The 17,486-nt window shown below is 30.5% G+C and overlaps 2 protein-coding genes across 2 annotated transcripts; both read left to right on the top strand.

Moving 5' to 3' along the window:
* Nucleotides 1-481: 481 nt before the first annotated feature.
* Nucleotides 482-3,661, top strand: LOC114373713 (ADP,ATP carrier protein 1, mitochondrial-like). The gene is made up of 4 exons (XM_028331234.1): nucleotides 482-580; nucleotides 1,643-2,086; nucleotides 2,267-2,638; nucleotides 2,994-3,661. The coding sequence occupies exons 2-4, from the start codon at nucleotides 1,646-1,648 to the stop codon at nucleotides 3,288-3,290; spliced, it is 1,110 nt and encodes a 369-aa protein (XP_028187035.1). The 5' UTR covers nucleotides 482-580; nucleotides 1,643-1,645; the 3' UTR covers nucleotides 3,291-3,661.
* A 5,308-nt stretch (nucleotides 3,662-8,969) lies between these two features.
* Nucleotides 8,970-16,957, top strand: LOC114374235 (E3 ubiquitin-protein ligase BIG BROTHER-like). The gene is made up of 8 exons (XM_028331853.1): nucleotides 8,970-9,097; nucleotides 9,407-9,621; nucleotides 10,611-10,842; nucleotides 11,157-11,194; nucleotides 14,541-14,585; nucleotides 15,318-15,445; nucleotides 16,231-16,339; nucleotides 16,428-16,957. The coding sequence occupies exons 2-8, from the start codon at nucleotides 9,481-9,483 to the stop codon at nucleotides 16,476-16,478; spliced, it is 744 nt and encodes a 247-aa protein (XP_028187654.1). The 5' UTR covers nucleotides 8,970-9,097; nucleotides 9,407-9,480; the 3' UTR covers nucleotides 16,479-16,957.
* Nucleotides 16,958-17,486: the final 529 nt, after the last annotated feature.

Below are 17,486 nucleotides of genomic sequence, written 5' to 3'. Positions count from 1 at the left end.
CATGGCTTAAATTGATTTTATCCCTCATAATAAAATCAACAACATACTTAATGAACCCATCCAATTATCTACCATATACTTGACCTTTACTTTTCCAACCATCATTATTTCCTGTCATCTTTATAGCCACTATTTCAATGTAAAAATTCTCCTGATAATCAGGTAACCATACCATACATACATACACGTTGTTATTCTTGAGGCCTTGTATTTTCTCTACTAGCAAAACAATAGTACTACAAAAAAGTAATACACGTAGCAGTATATGATGATTGTGTCACTAAATTGTGTTCAAAGCTCATCATCTCGTGTTTCACTCTCATTCCCCAAACTCTTCGCATTGTTAAACAAACCATTCATTCATACCATTTGTGAAGGGTCTTCTCTCCTCTCCAACAATCTCGCGCAGCCACCAACCATCCTTTCAAAGGTTAACCATTCAGTCTTTCTCTCTCACTCCACCCTTCTTATTCTTCTCCTCATCCTTCGTTTCCTCCTTCAAGGTTTTTGTTTTCGCTTTTTGGGTTGTCGTTTTCCAACCTTAATCTCTCCGAAGCATTTTGATTTCATTGCTGTATCCGTAAGCTGATTCTCTGACCCTTTTATTTTTTCTCAAGTGGGTTTGCGTAAAGTTCTTCTCTTCTGAACCATTCGGTGGGCGTCTTAATACTACGATCAATTTTTGTTTTTGGGATTTTTTTTAGTTTTTTTTTCTTTCAAATAGTAGAACATGACATTAGTGAAACTGATCGGGTCCTTTTACGTGACTTTCTCATTGTTGATTGATGTGAGATAGGAGCGCACAATTATGCATGTTTGAAAGGCCTCAAGTTTTAATGTCTAAAAAATTATGGTTTTTTTATTTGCGATTTTTTGTTATATAGTTATACTGTATTATACTGTTCATTATTTTAATGAAATTGAATAAAAATTAATGGAGCCCCCGATATATTTCATTTTCTGACCTTTTGGTTGATGTAACAGATTGATGATGACTTTTTGGGATATTATTATGGGAAGAGAGATACTAATTCTCATTATTAATAGTTATACACATAATAATAATACAACAATATTAATTATTATTATTAAAATTTCTTGATCAAATTAGCTCTTTCGTGTTAAGGTTACTTTTAAATATTCTAAACTGAAGCTTTGCTCTTGGGTACATATCATGTAATCACTGATTAATCGTGCTAATATTTAGGAACTGTTACGTGATATGTTATTATATATGTTTCATTTCATCATGCAAAAACTGAAATTTGTTATTACAAATTTAGAATTATTCCTTTGGAGTTAGAACTTATCAACGATGGTATATGATAATTGGATGATTTTCATTTTTTATGTTTTTCTTCTTCTTCTCTTTCTTGTGTTTCTGTTGCCGGGCTACAAACTTTACCTTCACATTGTTTGATTATGGTTTATTATTCATATGAACTCAATACTGAAGATTGTTTCTGGAGTTTAATTGTCATACTGTTAATTTAATCATACATATTGGATGGCAGTGTAATTGTGAGTGCATTTCGATTAAATTCTTGTCTGGTTAAATTTTTACAATGTGTCTTCCTTTCTTGTATGATCAGTCTCCTAAAGTGATTGACCTTACTTGGCATTGGGTTATTGCATTGTTCAGGAAATGGTTGATCAGGTTCAGCACCCTAGAATCATTGAGAAGGTTGCAGGCCAGCAGCATCTCCGTACTGGCCTTCCTTTGTACCACCAGTGGCGCTCGTTTGCTAATTACTCAAATGGTGCATTGCAGTATCCAGTGATGCCAGCATGCAGAGCTGCAACAGCAGCCTCCCATGTGTTTGTTGCAGCTCCTTCTGAGAAAGGACACTTCCTTATTGACTTTCTCATGGGTGGAGTTTCAGCTGCTGTGTCCAAAACTGCTGCTGCCCCCATTGAACGCGTTAAACTCTTGATCCAGAACCAGGATGAGATGATCAAAGCTGGTAGACTCTCTGAACCCTACAAGGGTATTGGTGATTGTTTTAAGAGAACAATGCAGGAGGAAGGTGTTGTTTCCCTGTGGAGAGGTAACACTGCAAATGTCATCCGTTATTTCCCTACTCAGGTAACTTACATTGCTTTTGCCCCTTTTGATTTTGAGTTTAATAGGCATGCACTATTAGTATAAAGGTTTTACATTGTCAAATGTCAACCAAGCAAAAGTCATCCTTAACAAACTCATTATACATGATAACCTGTGATTTTTTGTATGTGGTTGCTAATTTTACAATTTAAATTGTACTAGGCCCTGAACTTTGCATTCAAGGACTACTTCAAGAGGCTTTTCAATTTCAGGAAGGACAGGGATGGTTACTGGAAATGGTTTGCTGGTAACTTGGGCTCAGGAGGTGCTGCTGGTGCCTCATCCCTTTTGTTTGTATACTCCCTTGACTATGCCCGTACTCGTTTGGCCAATGATGCTAAGGCTGCAAAGAAGGGTGGAGAAAGGCAATTCAATGGTCTTGTTGATGTCTACAAGAAGACATTGGCATCTGATGGTGTTGCTGGTCTGTACCGTGGCTTCAACATTTCCTGTGTTGGAATCATTGTGTACCGTGGTCTCTACTTTGGAATGTATGATTCCTTGAAGCCTGTTCTCCTAACTGGCTCTTTGCAGGTTGGTTTCCTACCCTTATTGTGTGTTCTCTTCTGGCTTATGTTATTTGATTAAATATTGTTAGTTGGACTTACTTATGTGTGTTACTATATATACCTCCGTTTTAAAACTATTGATGTTTAAGTTTTATGTACACAGATTAAGAAGCATTTAATAAGTGTAAAAATAAAAATGTATTTAGTCTAAAAAACTCTTATTCAATATACAAAACGTAAATGCTGCTTGTTTTTGTCGAAGTGCTTTTTAAATAGGTTGCAGGTGTAGTCCTCCTGTTGAAGATCAAATCTAGTTACTTAGCTTCCATCCAATTCCTTCATTTGCAGACTGCTATTGTGATTTTCTTTGGTCATTGCAGGATAGCTTTTTTGCTAGTTTTGGCCTTGGATGGCTCATCACCAATGGTGCAGGTTTAGCCTCATACCCAATTGACACTGTTAGAAGAAGAATGATGATGACATCTGGTGAAGCTGTGAAGTACAAGAGCTCTATGGATGCATTTACACAAATCCTCAAGAATGAGGGTGCCAAGTCCTTGTTTAAGGGAGCTGGTGCTAATATCCTCCGTGCTGTTGCTGGTGCTGGTGTGCTTGCTGGTTATGACAAGTTGCAGGTCATAGTATTTGGGAAGAAATATGGTTCCGGTGGTGCTTAATTTTTCACCACCTGATTCATATTTTAGTTTTAGATGGTCATGAAAATCATTCATTTCTCACCAAGCGTTGTGCAAAATTTGTTCAACTATTTTGCTCAATTTCATTTTGTCCCGGATCCCCTCCCTTTTTTTTTTTTTTTACTTTGGATAAGAATTTTGATATTTCAAGGTTGATTTATTTGAGTGGTAGGCAAAGCAACTGCCACTTTGGATTCCATTTTGTTTAATTTCAATTGTGAGATACCCTATAATATATTCTATATATTGTTCTAGAGTTATTCCTGTCTCTAGACAGAAATGCATAAATAAGCACCTTTGATTTCCTTATGTGTTGAAGTAAATATGTTGGAACTGAATTGATCATTGTACTACGTATTGCTGCTTGTCATTTATTTATCGGGTTTTTCACACCCACCAATCATCAAGATTCCTGGCTACCCTCACCTTATTTAAGTAGGAGTTTTTTTTTCCCATTCAAGTTTTTACATGATCACATTATATTCAACCCCTATCCTCAGGTAAACAACTATTATGTTTCTCTACATCAAATCCAAATTATTCACCAATTTCTAATTGTAAGAACAATTTTAAATTAATTATTTGAGCCATCAATCATGTAGTACTAACAAATGAAACAAACAATCAAATAGAACAACAAAATCATGAATTAGGATTATATAGAAATCAAATTGCCTTCCAAAAATAAAATATATAAATCAAATTATATTAAGTTCAAATTGGCAATCCTCATTCTCTAACTTAAGAATATAGCACAACATATATAGTGAAAAAATAGAAATGAAGGGGAGATTATATAATGAAGCCAGGGAAAATGGAAGGTGCAATTTCTTACTTCCACAAGAATTCAGTTCTCAAATTAGAAAGTTTAAAGTTCTTATTTTGATTCTGGCTCAAAATGTTATAAAGATACCCAAATTTAGTTGCATCTTGAATTTGTAAGTTGTAATGTGTAAACATGAATTCTTAGGCATATCAAAGTCAAGGTAAATCTCAAAGAGTATTTATAAATATACTTATATATTATTCACTAATAGAGTCCTCATATAGATAATAAAATTTGATTTCTTGTCCTTGTGAGTCTTATCCTTACTAAACCAATGTGTTGGCACCTTAACATAGTTCTAATGAATACACTACACAATGAGTTTCTAGTGTATAACATGTGAGTATCAATATTTTTCAAAGAGAAATGCTAGAACAACACTCTAACACGTTCTTTTCAATAAACTCCTAATTAGTTGAAATTTATTATAAATTACAAATTTTGTGGGACCCATATTTTATTTAATGAAGAAAAATATTAGTAATACACTCTTTTGAACACTTACTTTTTTATTGGTTGAAACTTCTTGAAAATTTCAAAAAAATTATGGGTCTCATCTTATTTAATAACTCTTTTTTTCTTTCTCATGATTTTGAAGTTTTCAATAAATTTAAACAAATCATAGAGTATATTTAAAGAAGTATGTTAGATACATTATAATATAATACTCTTTCAATTAATTCACTCTCCTTAATAAAAATAATTAATTTAGCTAATCACATTAAATTTATCAACTATTTGTATTATCATTCCAAAATTATTTTTTTTTATCTTTTTATCCAGTTAATTGTTTCTCATTAGTGTTTGAAGAGAAACTAATTAAGAGCATGTATAGAAAAAAAATTAATGTATTAAGAAATTAGAAAAATTAAAATCTTATAAAAAAATAAATTTATGAAAATAGTCTTTACCCCAAGTCCCTGCCACTAAGCTGATAGACTAAAAAAAATTATTAATAATATTTTTATAAATACAAGTAAGAAGTTTACTTTTCATGCAGGGTTACTATAAAGATTTTTATACAGACAAACACTTGGAAAGAGTCTTAAATATGACTTATGGAGTCATACGGTAGTTAGATGATTGGGAGGAAGGATATAAGGATGAGTTATGTGTTTGAATCCCATCAATATAATATATTAATTATTATTGGGAGTTAGAGTTATGTGTTTGAATCCCATCAATATAATATATTAATTATTAATATTTGTTGATAAAAAAATAAAAATATTTTAAATATGACTTTTGAATTATTTATTATAAAAATTAATAAATTTATGATCTTCTAAATTTGAAATGAGTATTGTTAATATCTAACATTCATTTTAGGCTAGATAATTAAATAATATTTTTATTCAAAATTATCGATGTTTTAACCTTTTCATTTAAAACTATTGATATTTTACAAATGGTAAATGCTAATTAGTAGAAAGGTTTCTATTGGGATGCTTAAAATTATATTGTTCATGATAATATTTTCGTATTCTCCTATAATTTTTATAATAAATACGTTCTTTCTTTATTTTTTTAACCAATACCTAAAAACCTGATTAGCAAAATCCCCTTTACAAATTTGAAGTCTCATTAATATATTTTTTCTCACATACGTTCCACCTTAAAATAATTAAATCTGAATTTTGCAATGAGTACTAAGCTTATTTAATGCAGTAAAAAAATTACACTTATTTAAAACCACTTCAAGAAAAGAAAAACATATTTACATCCAATATTTAATAAGGATATTTTTTACAAAGGATATTAACATTTTACACCTTTTAATAATCTTTAACATTAATTATTATTTTTTATTTTAGGACTCAAATAATAATCAACAGTTATGTTAGCATAATACCCCCATAAACATTATTGGGTACTACTTGTGATAGCCTCATGTTAAGTGATTTCAAATGACCAAAGGGACTAAAAGAATTAATTTTAAATTTTAGAGGGACAAAAAGTAAAAAAAAAGAATATATATATATATATATAAAAGAACCAAAACTAAATTTTGCTTATTTGTAGTAATCAAAAGGCATATTTAATTCTAATTTTTATTAATTATTTTATTTTTATAAAATAAGTACTAAATAAAAAAATTATATTTAATACTTTAAAGTATAAAATATATTTAATTTTTTATTCAATCAGTAAAAAGATTTATAAGATAATTTTGTAAGAAAACATGAGTTTTTTAAGTATATATATATATATATATATATATATTCCTCTGTATTCCTTTCTATTTTTAATAATTTTATTTTTCTTTTAGATTTGTAACATGTACTGTCGTTGAACAATATTATTTTAATTGTATTTTCTTGGCATATATAACTTTGTCTGTTTTCATTTATTTAGGTACACTTGTCTCTATCTTTTACGTCTAGTTCAATGAACTTCCCAATGTTCCAATAAATCTCTGGACCCAAGAGCAAATAAAGGTTACAACAAACGTCTCCCCCTGATCTGCAAAATAAAAATAAAAATAATACTACCCATAATAATATGTGAAAAATAATCATATGTAAAATAATAGTAATACTTTTGTGAAAGGACCCGTCCCTCAATCTTATGTTACACTTTCTTTTAGGCCCCGCTTGTTTGAGGAGAAAGATGATGAAAATGAAAAAAAAAAAAAAAAAAAACCAGACATAAGAGTCATGTTTTTATACTTTATTTTAATTTAAATTTTTTATCTTAATTTACTTTTTTCTATTCTAGCGAACGGAACCTTAGTGAAATAGTAGTAATAATAATTGTTTAGTTTTTTCAAGAAAAAAATTAGCAGAACCCCGTTTAGGTCTACAATTGGGATTTAGGTATCAGAATTCAGAAATTGAACACAGAAAAACAGCTGTATGGTACAGAAGATTGTACTGTCATTTACAGCAGACATTTGTCTCTGATAAATGCGGCTTCCACAGCTTATCTTCACATGCCATTTAATTTAATTTATTACAACTATAAAGTGTTGTTAGTGACTTTTATTTTTATTTTTGTTATGATGGCTGCAAAAAAAACATAGTGGCTGCTTCAATTATTTTTTTAGGAATTAGAATGATATTTTTTAATTTTTAAATTACTTATTTTTTTATTAAAGATAAGGCTGCTTGAGTGGAAATTGCTATAGTTAACTGGTATAGTTATTTATTAAATTAACTTTTATATTAAAGTAATACAATTGAGAGACTTTAAATTAGTTAATTAAATAAAGTATGTGTCTGCAGTATGTTTATTAAGAGTGAAAGAAGTTTATAATCATGAATATATACGATACTTTTGTTTCAATGTTTGCTTTTTTTTCACATTAATAAATAATAAATAATAAATTATTAAATTAAAAGTTGATTCAAATTCCTTAATATAAAATCGAGAGGTTGCTTTATAGTACTTGCGTATTGAATATGTTCCCATTCAAAAGCATCTGCCATGGCTGCCATGAGATACTGAGATTATCGTAGTTAGGACAATGAAAAAAAAAATTATATTGATCATATAATTAAGATAACTAGAAAAGCTCAAATTATTGTTCTAATTATAAATAATAAAATTGTTTATTTTATAATAAATATTTTTAATTATTTAGTATCCTAAAACTTTTTACACTATTAATATTGATAAATTAATCAAGTAATTGAGCATAAATAATTAATAAACTAAAATTAAAATTTAATTATTTTAATATTATTTAAGTTCAATTCTTATCGAAATAATTCTTAAATAAATTTTACTTCTTTATTCTTTTTTTTCTTTTTTTTTATGAATAGTGAGTTAAGAACAAAAAAAATCTTACAAACTAAAACTCTTAAATTCATTAAAGAGATTAACTCACGTGAGTTATTATAAACTTTATAATACCTGAATTTAATTTTTAGAAATAAAAAAATCTAGAATTAATTGTTAAAATTACATATATCAACAAATTTAGTCTATAAAATCATAAAATGTAATTTTAATCTTAAAATTATTATACAACGATAATTTTATCTTTTTTTTTATCAATATTTACTAATTTTTAAAAAATAATTTTTTATAATTTAAAAATTAATTGAACCTCTTGAAATTTAAATACACATAATAATTTTGCTATGGTGAAATTTTAAATAAAAAATAATTAACTAAAGGAAAGTTTGGGATTTTATATTGAGGAGAGTACGATGAAAAAGTAATCTCCGAATTCCAGCATGAAAAAATGACTTATTTATTTATTTGAAAGTAAGGAAGTACCTTTCAAAGCATATAATATATTCACAATAATTAATTAGGAAATTAGTAGTTAAAGAATTTAATTTTTATATCCATTAAATAAAAATGTAATTATATTATCAACTAATTAAAAACTATGATAAATGTGATTTTTAAAATAATTATTATAAAAAATAAAAATTTATTATATACAAATATAATAGTTTTTAATTAGATGCCAATAAATATTTTACATTATTAGTATTAGGGAAAAAGATACATTTTGTACTTCTATATAATTTTAAAAATAAAAATAATATAAATTAAACAAAATATAAGAATATGTAATTCACTCTATAACATTTAGTTAATAAAAGTTAAAAACAAAAATACCTAACTAAAAATGTACACTAAAATAAGGCATTCCATTTATGGATATGCACTATTTGTCATAATTAAAAATTATGATAAAATTAATACAATATATAAAATTGATTATAAAAATTATGAAATAATTCCGTTTATTATGCGTGGTTGTAATTAGTTTAAGAAATTTTAACATAAAATAAAAATCAAATATAAATTCTTTCGATAAATGATTTTCACATATGTAATAATAAATATTTTTTAGTTAATTAAAAGTTATCATTATTCAAATTCTCCCAAATCCATGGGCACAAAAGAGAGAGAGAAGCACACTGCACACCACATTGCCACATAACACAACATCGAAACCCTCTCTCCCTCTCCCTCTCTTCCAACCATTCCGAATGTGAACAAGGTAAATCAACTCTCGAACTTTCCTTCTCTTCTCTTTGTTTCCCGAGAAAAAAAAAAAGACACTGCAATAATCCCACCATTCTCCTTTACCCTCCCAATTTTCTCTTCTTCAATCTCACACCACCACACACCAAAATTACAAACTTTTTTTTAAAAAAATTGTTTTTTTATTGAAATAAAAAAAATTCATGCTAAACCTCGTTTTGGGTCGGATTCGAAGGTTGTCTCCGCGATTCTGTTTTCCGTTCCTTTTAAGAATTTGTTGCTCAAGGCTAATGTGGTTTTTCCTTTCTGTTTTTTGTTTCTGCAGTTGTTGTTGTTGAACGGTATTATATATAGTGTGTAGTGTGGTGGTTTTTTTTTTCTCTTCTTGAAGGTGCAAAAATGAATGATGGTAGACAAATGGGGGTGCATTACGTAGACGCTGGGTTCCCTTATGCTGTTAATGATAACTTCGTGGATTTTTTCCAAGGATTCACTCATGTGCCCGTCAATTATGCCTTTGCTGGCTCAATTCCTGATCAGGTTTTTCTTTCTACTTGCATTTTTTATTTTTTATTTATCTTTGGGTAGAAAATGTTTTTCCTTCCTCGAAATTCGGTTGTAGTGTCTCTAGAAATTTAATACTACCATTTTAGTCCGTACACAAGTGATGTGGTTTTAGACTTTTAGACTTGAGTCCCTTGTTGGCAATGTTTTAAATTGCGGTTGCGGTCATGGATCCTTGACATTGTGGAAAATTGAGGACAAATATGGTCCTATTTGCTGTTGCAGGAGACCCCAAAAGCTTGACATTGCAGCTGAAATCGCAGTGGTCGACCATTTTTTAAAACCTTGCTCATCTTGGCTAAAAACACGTGTTTCTATTAAAATGTGGGAACTAAGAATGTATTAGGTTTTTATAGGGACTTAAAATGAATTATTTAATGTTTATTTTGTTCTTTTATTTTTGGTGTTGTTTCAATGTTTCTCAACATGCTGGATGATTTAATGGTTTTTCTGACAAGGTTGTAGATTCATGCTACCCATGAATTGCTAATGTGGGTTGTTGCAGGAGTTTATTTTGAATTTTATTTACCCCAAAATATGGGAGTTAAAGCAGAAATTTCAGTCCTATTGTTGTTATTATTCCTGCTGCTACCTAACAGTTAGGTACTTAGGTTATAGAATTCACAATGTTTGACATGGGATCATGGAAGGTCAATTTTATTTTTTTAAAATAATTGTAATTGGAAGGTCAAGTACAAGAAATAATGTGAGAATGATAGTTACTTTTCTTTGAGTTGAATTGCAAGAGTGAATGGATAATGCTGCATTTGAAAGCAGCTTTGTGTCAAAGACAAGTCTGCCTCCCTTTTTACCCATTTAAATATTAAGTTTGTATTGGGGTCATTTGTAAGTGTGTAGAACTTAACTTCACTGAAAATATTCTCTTTTGTTTTATTAACTCATAGTTTACTATTGATTCTGTTTTGGTTTGTGATAATAACTATGTAATCTTATGTTCTGTCCAGGAAAGTGTCTACTGGTCAATGAACATGAATCCCTATAAGTTTGGATTGTCTGGTCCTGGGAGTACATCTTACTATAGTTCTTATGAGGTAAATGGTCATTTGCCGAGAATGGAGATAGATAGGGCTGAGTGGGAATACCCTTCGACAATTACCACTGTGGAAGAACCAGCTACAACAGATTCTCCACCTAGAAGAGATGGAGTCACGAGCATGCAGACCATCCCTGAAGAATGTTAGTGGAAATTTTATTTTCTTTCACTGTGAGCGTAGGCCTGTGATCAAATTGTTGATTTCTGCGTTGTATCTTAAATTCTTTATCACATTTTTTTAATCACTTTTTGGTGCCATGCTAACAACAAATTAACATGAAAATCATATTTTTGGATTTCTTTTGCAGACAGTCTTAAATCATTCAAACCTTTTTAGTGAATTTTTTTTTTCCTCACTTCTGAATTAAATTGAAAATATATATATTTTTTTTTATTATTTAGGAAATCTATGTGAATCATAGTATAGTATATTAATTCTTTTAAATTTATTTTGCAGGCAGTCCAAATCATCATGAGTCCAACAGTAGTAGCCAGGTAGGAAGCTTTCTTATTTATCGAGCCACAATTTTAGACCTTACCTAATTGAATCTTGGTTTAATATTCAATCATTGGTCCCTGGTAGGAACGCTGGGTCCCCTATGCTTGAAAATTGGGAGACACTATTTCAATGATAGCTGGGTGTACATGGCATACTTTAATGGCAAATTGTAATCTATTCACTGTACACTTTTTTGGATACACTAACACTTTTATTAGTAAATGTTGGTCAAAATGAATATTATTCAATTTAACTTGGGCCCCTTGGCAAATAGTCCCATGGTTTCAATTTTAGCAATTAACTTGTTTAAACTTTCAATATGTGACAAATAATCCCTGCAGTTTTTAGCTTTGGCAAACAGTCTGCTTATACTCTCAATGTGTGAGAAACAACAATAACCTTATCTAGGTGAGGTCGGTTACATGGATTACATAATGTCAATGTGCTCTCAATTTGACAACATCAGTAATTTTAAATTTGACAAGTAGTTTGCCTAAACTTTCAATCTGTGACAAATAATCCCTGTGGGTTTAATTTTGGGAATTAATCACAAGGTGTTATTTGTCATAAGTTGGGAGTTTAACTGGTTTAATTACCAAAGTTGAAAACACTGCTATTTGCACAACAGTCAAAGTTAAACAGGGTGATTTAAAATTTAACCATAAAAGTTTAGTCCCACACTTATGGTACTGAAATTGAACCATGGATAGAGGATTGTATATAAAACTGTCTTTTTATTTTAGCTTATTAGGCTGGGTTGTAGGGCATAATTCCATTATTCCAATAAATTTTGGAATGTCAGAGTTATATCTTTACTCATGCCATCTGATACAAAACTGAGTCCAACAATGGCAAATATAGCCAGAACAAAAGAAAGGAAATGAGATATGTATCATTAGAATGCTGAAAATTACTGTAGCACTAGCACACTACTACCCCATAGCATAGCTCCTACAGAGAGCAAGAGCTCTGTTCGTAACAAACTAAATGATTCCCAAAAGATGCCCCACTTTCCTGCCTGTCAGCTATTTGTCAACATTTTCCCAAATCAGTAGCTAATTCTCCCTTCCCCCCTCCCCCCCCTCTCTCTCTCTCTCTCTGCCAGCTCACTACTTTCACCCATTTTCCTCTTATTTGTCCTCACGTAAACTTTCCAGACCCTAGTCCCATGAGACAATTGATGGGTCAATTTCTCCCCTGGTGTCCATGATTCCTTTTGGTTCCTAACATCATCTTTCGTCCCTCTGCTCAATGGGTGGGTCTTGCAGTCAAGCTCCCTTCTGTGTTCTGCCTTTCTAGACAACTTAGATTTCTATGCTTAATGCAAAGCTCCAATGCTTTCATTTGCTTCACATGTCGTGTCATATACAAACCCAATACCATGATACTCGGGTACATAACCGATACTTCTTTTCAAATGATGTTCAATGAGGAATGATATTGAGATGATGTTGGCAATATACAATAATTTATGGCAGTGATTTATAATTTCTATTTGATTTTTAGTAATGTTCAGAAGTATCCTCTTAGTTTGGATTTGCAAAATTATACATATCAGTTTTATAAATATATGCATGGTTATCAAAATCTCGAGTTAACTCACTAACTCTTATGAGTTTACGAGTCCACTTACCCGCTGCGAGTTGACATGTCTGTAAACTCTCTTTTTAGTAAACTCTGGGTATACTCTATAAATTCTAAGTAAATTCGGTAGACTTTCGAGTTTATCACCGAGTCAACGAGTCAGCAGGTTAAAAAAAATTAGACCAAAATGTAAGTCATTTTGGATTGTTTTCTGTCTGTTTAGTGTTCAACATATCTTCATTTAATGTGTTGTTTTCGAATAAAAAAATTCTCACATTTAATAACATCAAATCCTTGTTTTTTAATAATATCAAATCTTCGATGAGAATGATCTATCACTACTATAACATCTGCAAGTTATTATTTAGTAATGATGCATTACTAGACTTGGTTATTTAAGTTTTATGAAATTTATAATTTATTATTTTGATTTATTATATTGTTGAAATGTTTAATTGGTATGTTATTTGTAGACATTTTGTTATTATTTTTATATGAAGTGGACTTTTACGAGTCTACGAGTCGAGTCTGAAATTTTCACGAGTTTAAATAAACTCTCGAGTTTGATAACCTTGCATATTTGTATATATACAATGCACGTATCATATAATTATCATCAAATGCTATATATCTGATATGTGAATCATGTCTGCACATATGGCCTAGAAACAGAAAGGAGTTTTGAAGTTAGGCATCATTTATTTTTTCATTATCACATCCTGTGGACCTTTGCTTATGCCTCATAACTCATCTTCCTTTTCTATGTCTAGTTATTGATTGAGGACACTTAGCATCAAATAGTATTTGTAGTTTTGCCGACAGTGTTATTTTATTTTATTTTTGATATACAAATACAAATGTGTTTACATATGTGGGTTTTTGGACTTGGTTTTCTCCCAAAACGGTTTTCATAGGAGAACCAATAATTTCTATATCTCGTTTCATATAAACCATCCTCAAAGTTTTATGCTTGCAGGAATTGTCCCCAAACACCTTTCTTTTGAGTAAACTGAACAATTGGAATGTTACTAAACCAAAAACACAAACCAAGAAATTGTACAGAAGATATGAAGGCAAGAACAAACCTTTTATTGGTTAGATATCAATCAGATAATGGCTGAAATCTTCGAAGAATGTTTCCATACAACTGAGCCATTGCTCTGTTTTCTCAACATTAATAATTCCCCATGCTTCCCCTTCTACCCTTCCTTCTATTTAAGCCAAGCCCCTTCCTTTCAATCTCTCTAACTAACTAAATGATTGTTATAATTGTTTTTTTTTTTGGTGAATAAATTTGATTGCTAAAACTAATTATTGATATTCTAATTAAACTAATCATCAACATTTGGGAATCTAATTGGGAATGAACAAATTCTAGACAGAACTTGACTTGATTTGTTGTTGCTTCTATGATACTCCATTTTTCTATTATTCAAAAAACAGGGTTTTTGTCTCTCTTGTTAGTTCTGCTGGAGCTCATTATTTAGGTCAAAATATAATCCATAAAGATGTTATTTGAATCCTCTAAATTGATTTCATGCGCTACCTTCCATATAAGCTCTATCAAACTGGGAATTATATTATTTAAAAAGAAGACTTGAAAAAACTTTAGTTGAGATCTCTCTGCATTTCAATTGCTTAATGTCAACAAGTAGTTAACCCTTCTGTATGTTGTTTTCAACTTGTAACTTGATAATCGGAAGCAACATAAAAATTTATCCTCTGAAGTCTCTAATCCTTGGTGTTGCATTGATGCAGGTCATATGGCAAGACAACATCTATCCTGATGATATGACTTATGAGGTGTGATGCACTTAATGTTTTACAAGTAAATGCTGATGTATGCATGTAGTTTCTTACTTTTAGAAATTTGTTTTACTTCTTTCAAATTGTTGATTATATTAGTTGTTTTACTAAACATCAGATACTATTAATTCACAGTGAGAGCATTTAAATATTTAAGGTATTAACTATTAACAGGGTAAGCATCCAAAGTTAACATTTTTCTAGATTCAAAGTTTTGTTTAGAGATTGTAGGATTTTTTGCAGGCTTTTACTTTCAACCTCTTTGGTGAAGACTTCCAAATGGTTTTAAATTTAATAGCCCCACACCCCAACCACACATGCTCATAGACTTGAAACACCTGAACTCTTGTAGTAGGAGCTCTAATACCATGTCAAGAACCAACTCTCTAAAAGATTAAGCTGTGTTAGGTGAAAGCTCGTGAATAATTTTATATCCAATAGTTTCAAAGAATGTCAAATTAACCTGAAATGGTGCTTTATATGATGTCAAATTTTATTTAAATAATCATTAAGCTAAAAAAAAAAGGGTGTTGCCTTCAAGATTTAGAAACAGAAAATAGCTGTTATAAAATGTTGCTAATTTATTTTGATGATTGAAGTTGGGCATCGTTGAACTTGGTGCCAATTTGTATTGTAATATTTTGATTTGTCAGTTTTATTGGTTTGCTGAATAGAAGTAGGATTAGAAATCATGAGGATCAATAGCCAATGATATTTTGTAAGTGATAGGAACTACTGGACCTGGGGGAGGCAGTTGGGACTCAAAGCCGAGGTCTTTCCCAAGAACTTATTGATATGCTTCCAACCTCAAAGTACAAATTTGGTAGTTTATTCAAGAGAAAAAATTCTGGGAAAAGGTAATCTCCTGGTTCTCAGGTTTTATTTATTTATTTTATGGAATAGATGAAAACTTGGATAAGAAAAAGTTAAATGGTGGCCAAGAAGTGGAAATTATAAGATTTAATTTAATCTCAACAAATTGTTATCTTTAATGTTATTGAGATCAATCTAATGAGCAATATATGACAATTGGAGCGAAAATTAGTACATGTTTCATGCTTTTAGCATTTATAATTTTTTTTTTTTTGATTGGCAGCATTTATAAATTATAGCTGTATCAATTTGTAATTTCCCTTGTTTTCATCACCTTTTAAATCATTAATCAATCAATAGAGAAGAAAAATCATTTATACTTGTCCATTTTCATTTCTTAGTTTATTTCCCCTATTCTTTGTCTTCAATGCCCTTGGAAATAGAATGCTTAATTATTTCCTTCTGTACTATGGTTGACAATGTACAATGTTTCGATAGTCTTAATTACGGTGACTAGAGTTCTCCACTTTCATCCCATGTCCAGAGAAATATATTCAATAAGCTCTAGTTATATATGTAGGACTTATGCCTTCCAAAAAAAATAAATATATGTAGGACTTACATTAATCATAGAAGTTTGATTTTATTTCACACAAAAAAAAAAACAGAAGTTTGATTTCATATTTTGACTATTATTTTCTTTTTCTGGGCCATTAGAACTTCTGCCTTCTAGATTTATGATATTTATCCCACCTTTTTCCTGGTTTCAGTCTCCAGCTATAATTTATACTTTCAGATTATACTCACAATCAAATTGCATTGCAAACAGGTGTGTAATTTGTCAGATGACATACAGAAGAGGTGACCAGCAAATGAAATTGCCATGCAGCCATGTCTATCATGGTGAATGCATCACCAAGTGGCTTAGCATTAACAAGGTATACATTTTTAAATCCATTTTTTTTTTTCTGAAGTTCACTTGAATATGTTTTTATATTTTGTTGTCCCCATTTGCCTTCTTTTCAGAAATGTCCTGTTTGCAACACTGAGGTTTTTGGCGAGGAATCAACGCATTAGCATCAAGATGGCAAAAGAGGATCCTTTTTGCTCTATTAATTTTTGCTTCTCATCCAACTCACCCTCTCCCTCCCATTCTCTTTTTTAAGTTTTAATTTTTTACACGTAGGTAGGTGTAGTATGAAGAACTATGGCAGCTCTCACACAATATATGTTTTGTTTACTAGAAACAACCTATTGGAGTCGCATCTTCTTGTGGTTAATGTGTGATTTTGTGTGTATTCATGCAATATATATTCTCTTAGCTTTTGTGCCCCTTCCTTTGGTATTTGGGATTGAAAAATCTGCTTCTCAGCCATTGACCAACATAGAAGTGTTGAGATTTTGGAGTAACAATCTCATGAGCATGCTAAATGGATTGAAAAAGGAAATGTGTGGAATGCTCGGGGATATGGAGATCTTAATTTGAGAAAAGTGCATGTTTCGATATCCAGTGAAAAATTACTTGAAGCACATCAGGAATCTTATTCTTGTTTTCATTTTGTTTTTATTCAATAGATGTAAATTGGTACACGTGTCACAACTTAACAATTTCAACTGCAAATTGAATATACACATTCGGCTAAGAAAAATGGGTTCTCTCACATATGCACTTATTTAGCTCAATAGGTGCAATTGGCTACTCAGGTAATTTATCTCGTGCCAATTATTCAGTGGGTAGACGCACTTAAATTGTACTCGTTAATTAAAATATCAATGATTGAAAATTGGAATAAAATTTTTAAAAATTAAAAAATTAATTATAATGTCAATTGTTAATTTTTTAATAATAGTAATTAGTTATTATACTTTATCTTCAAAAGTACACTCCTTTTATTTTAGACCAGCCAAATTCAGAAAAATTAATGTTTAAGGAGGATGGTAAATGACCTCATGCGGGCCAAAAGGGATAAGATGCGATTTCACTTTCCCCAACACCACCTTCACACATTCTCACATAGTCATAAATCAGCACTGTTGGTTAAAAATTGAATGGTTTGAAATTCTTATGGCTATTTGAAGTTTCAT

This window comes from Glycine soja, chromosome 11 (assembly GCF_004193775.1).
Source record: "Glycine soja cultivar W05 chromosome 11, ASM419377v2, whole genome shotgun sequence".
NCBI lineage: Eukaryota > Viridiplantae > Streptophyta > Magnoliopsida > Fabales > Fabaceae > Glycine > Glycine soja.
This window is presented reverse-complemented; position numbering and strand designations above follow the sequence as displayed.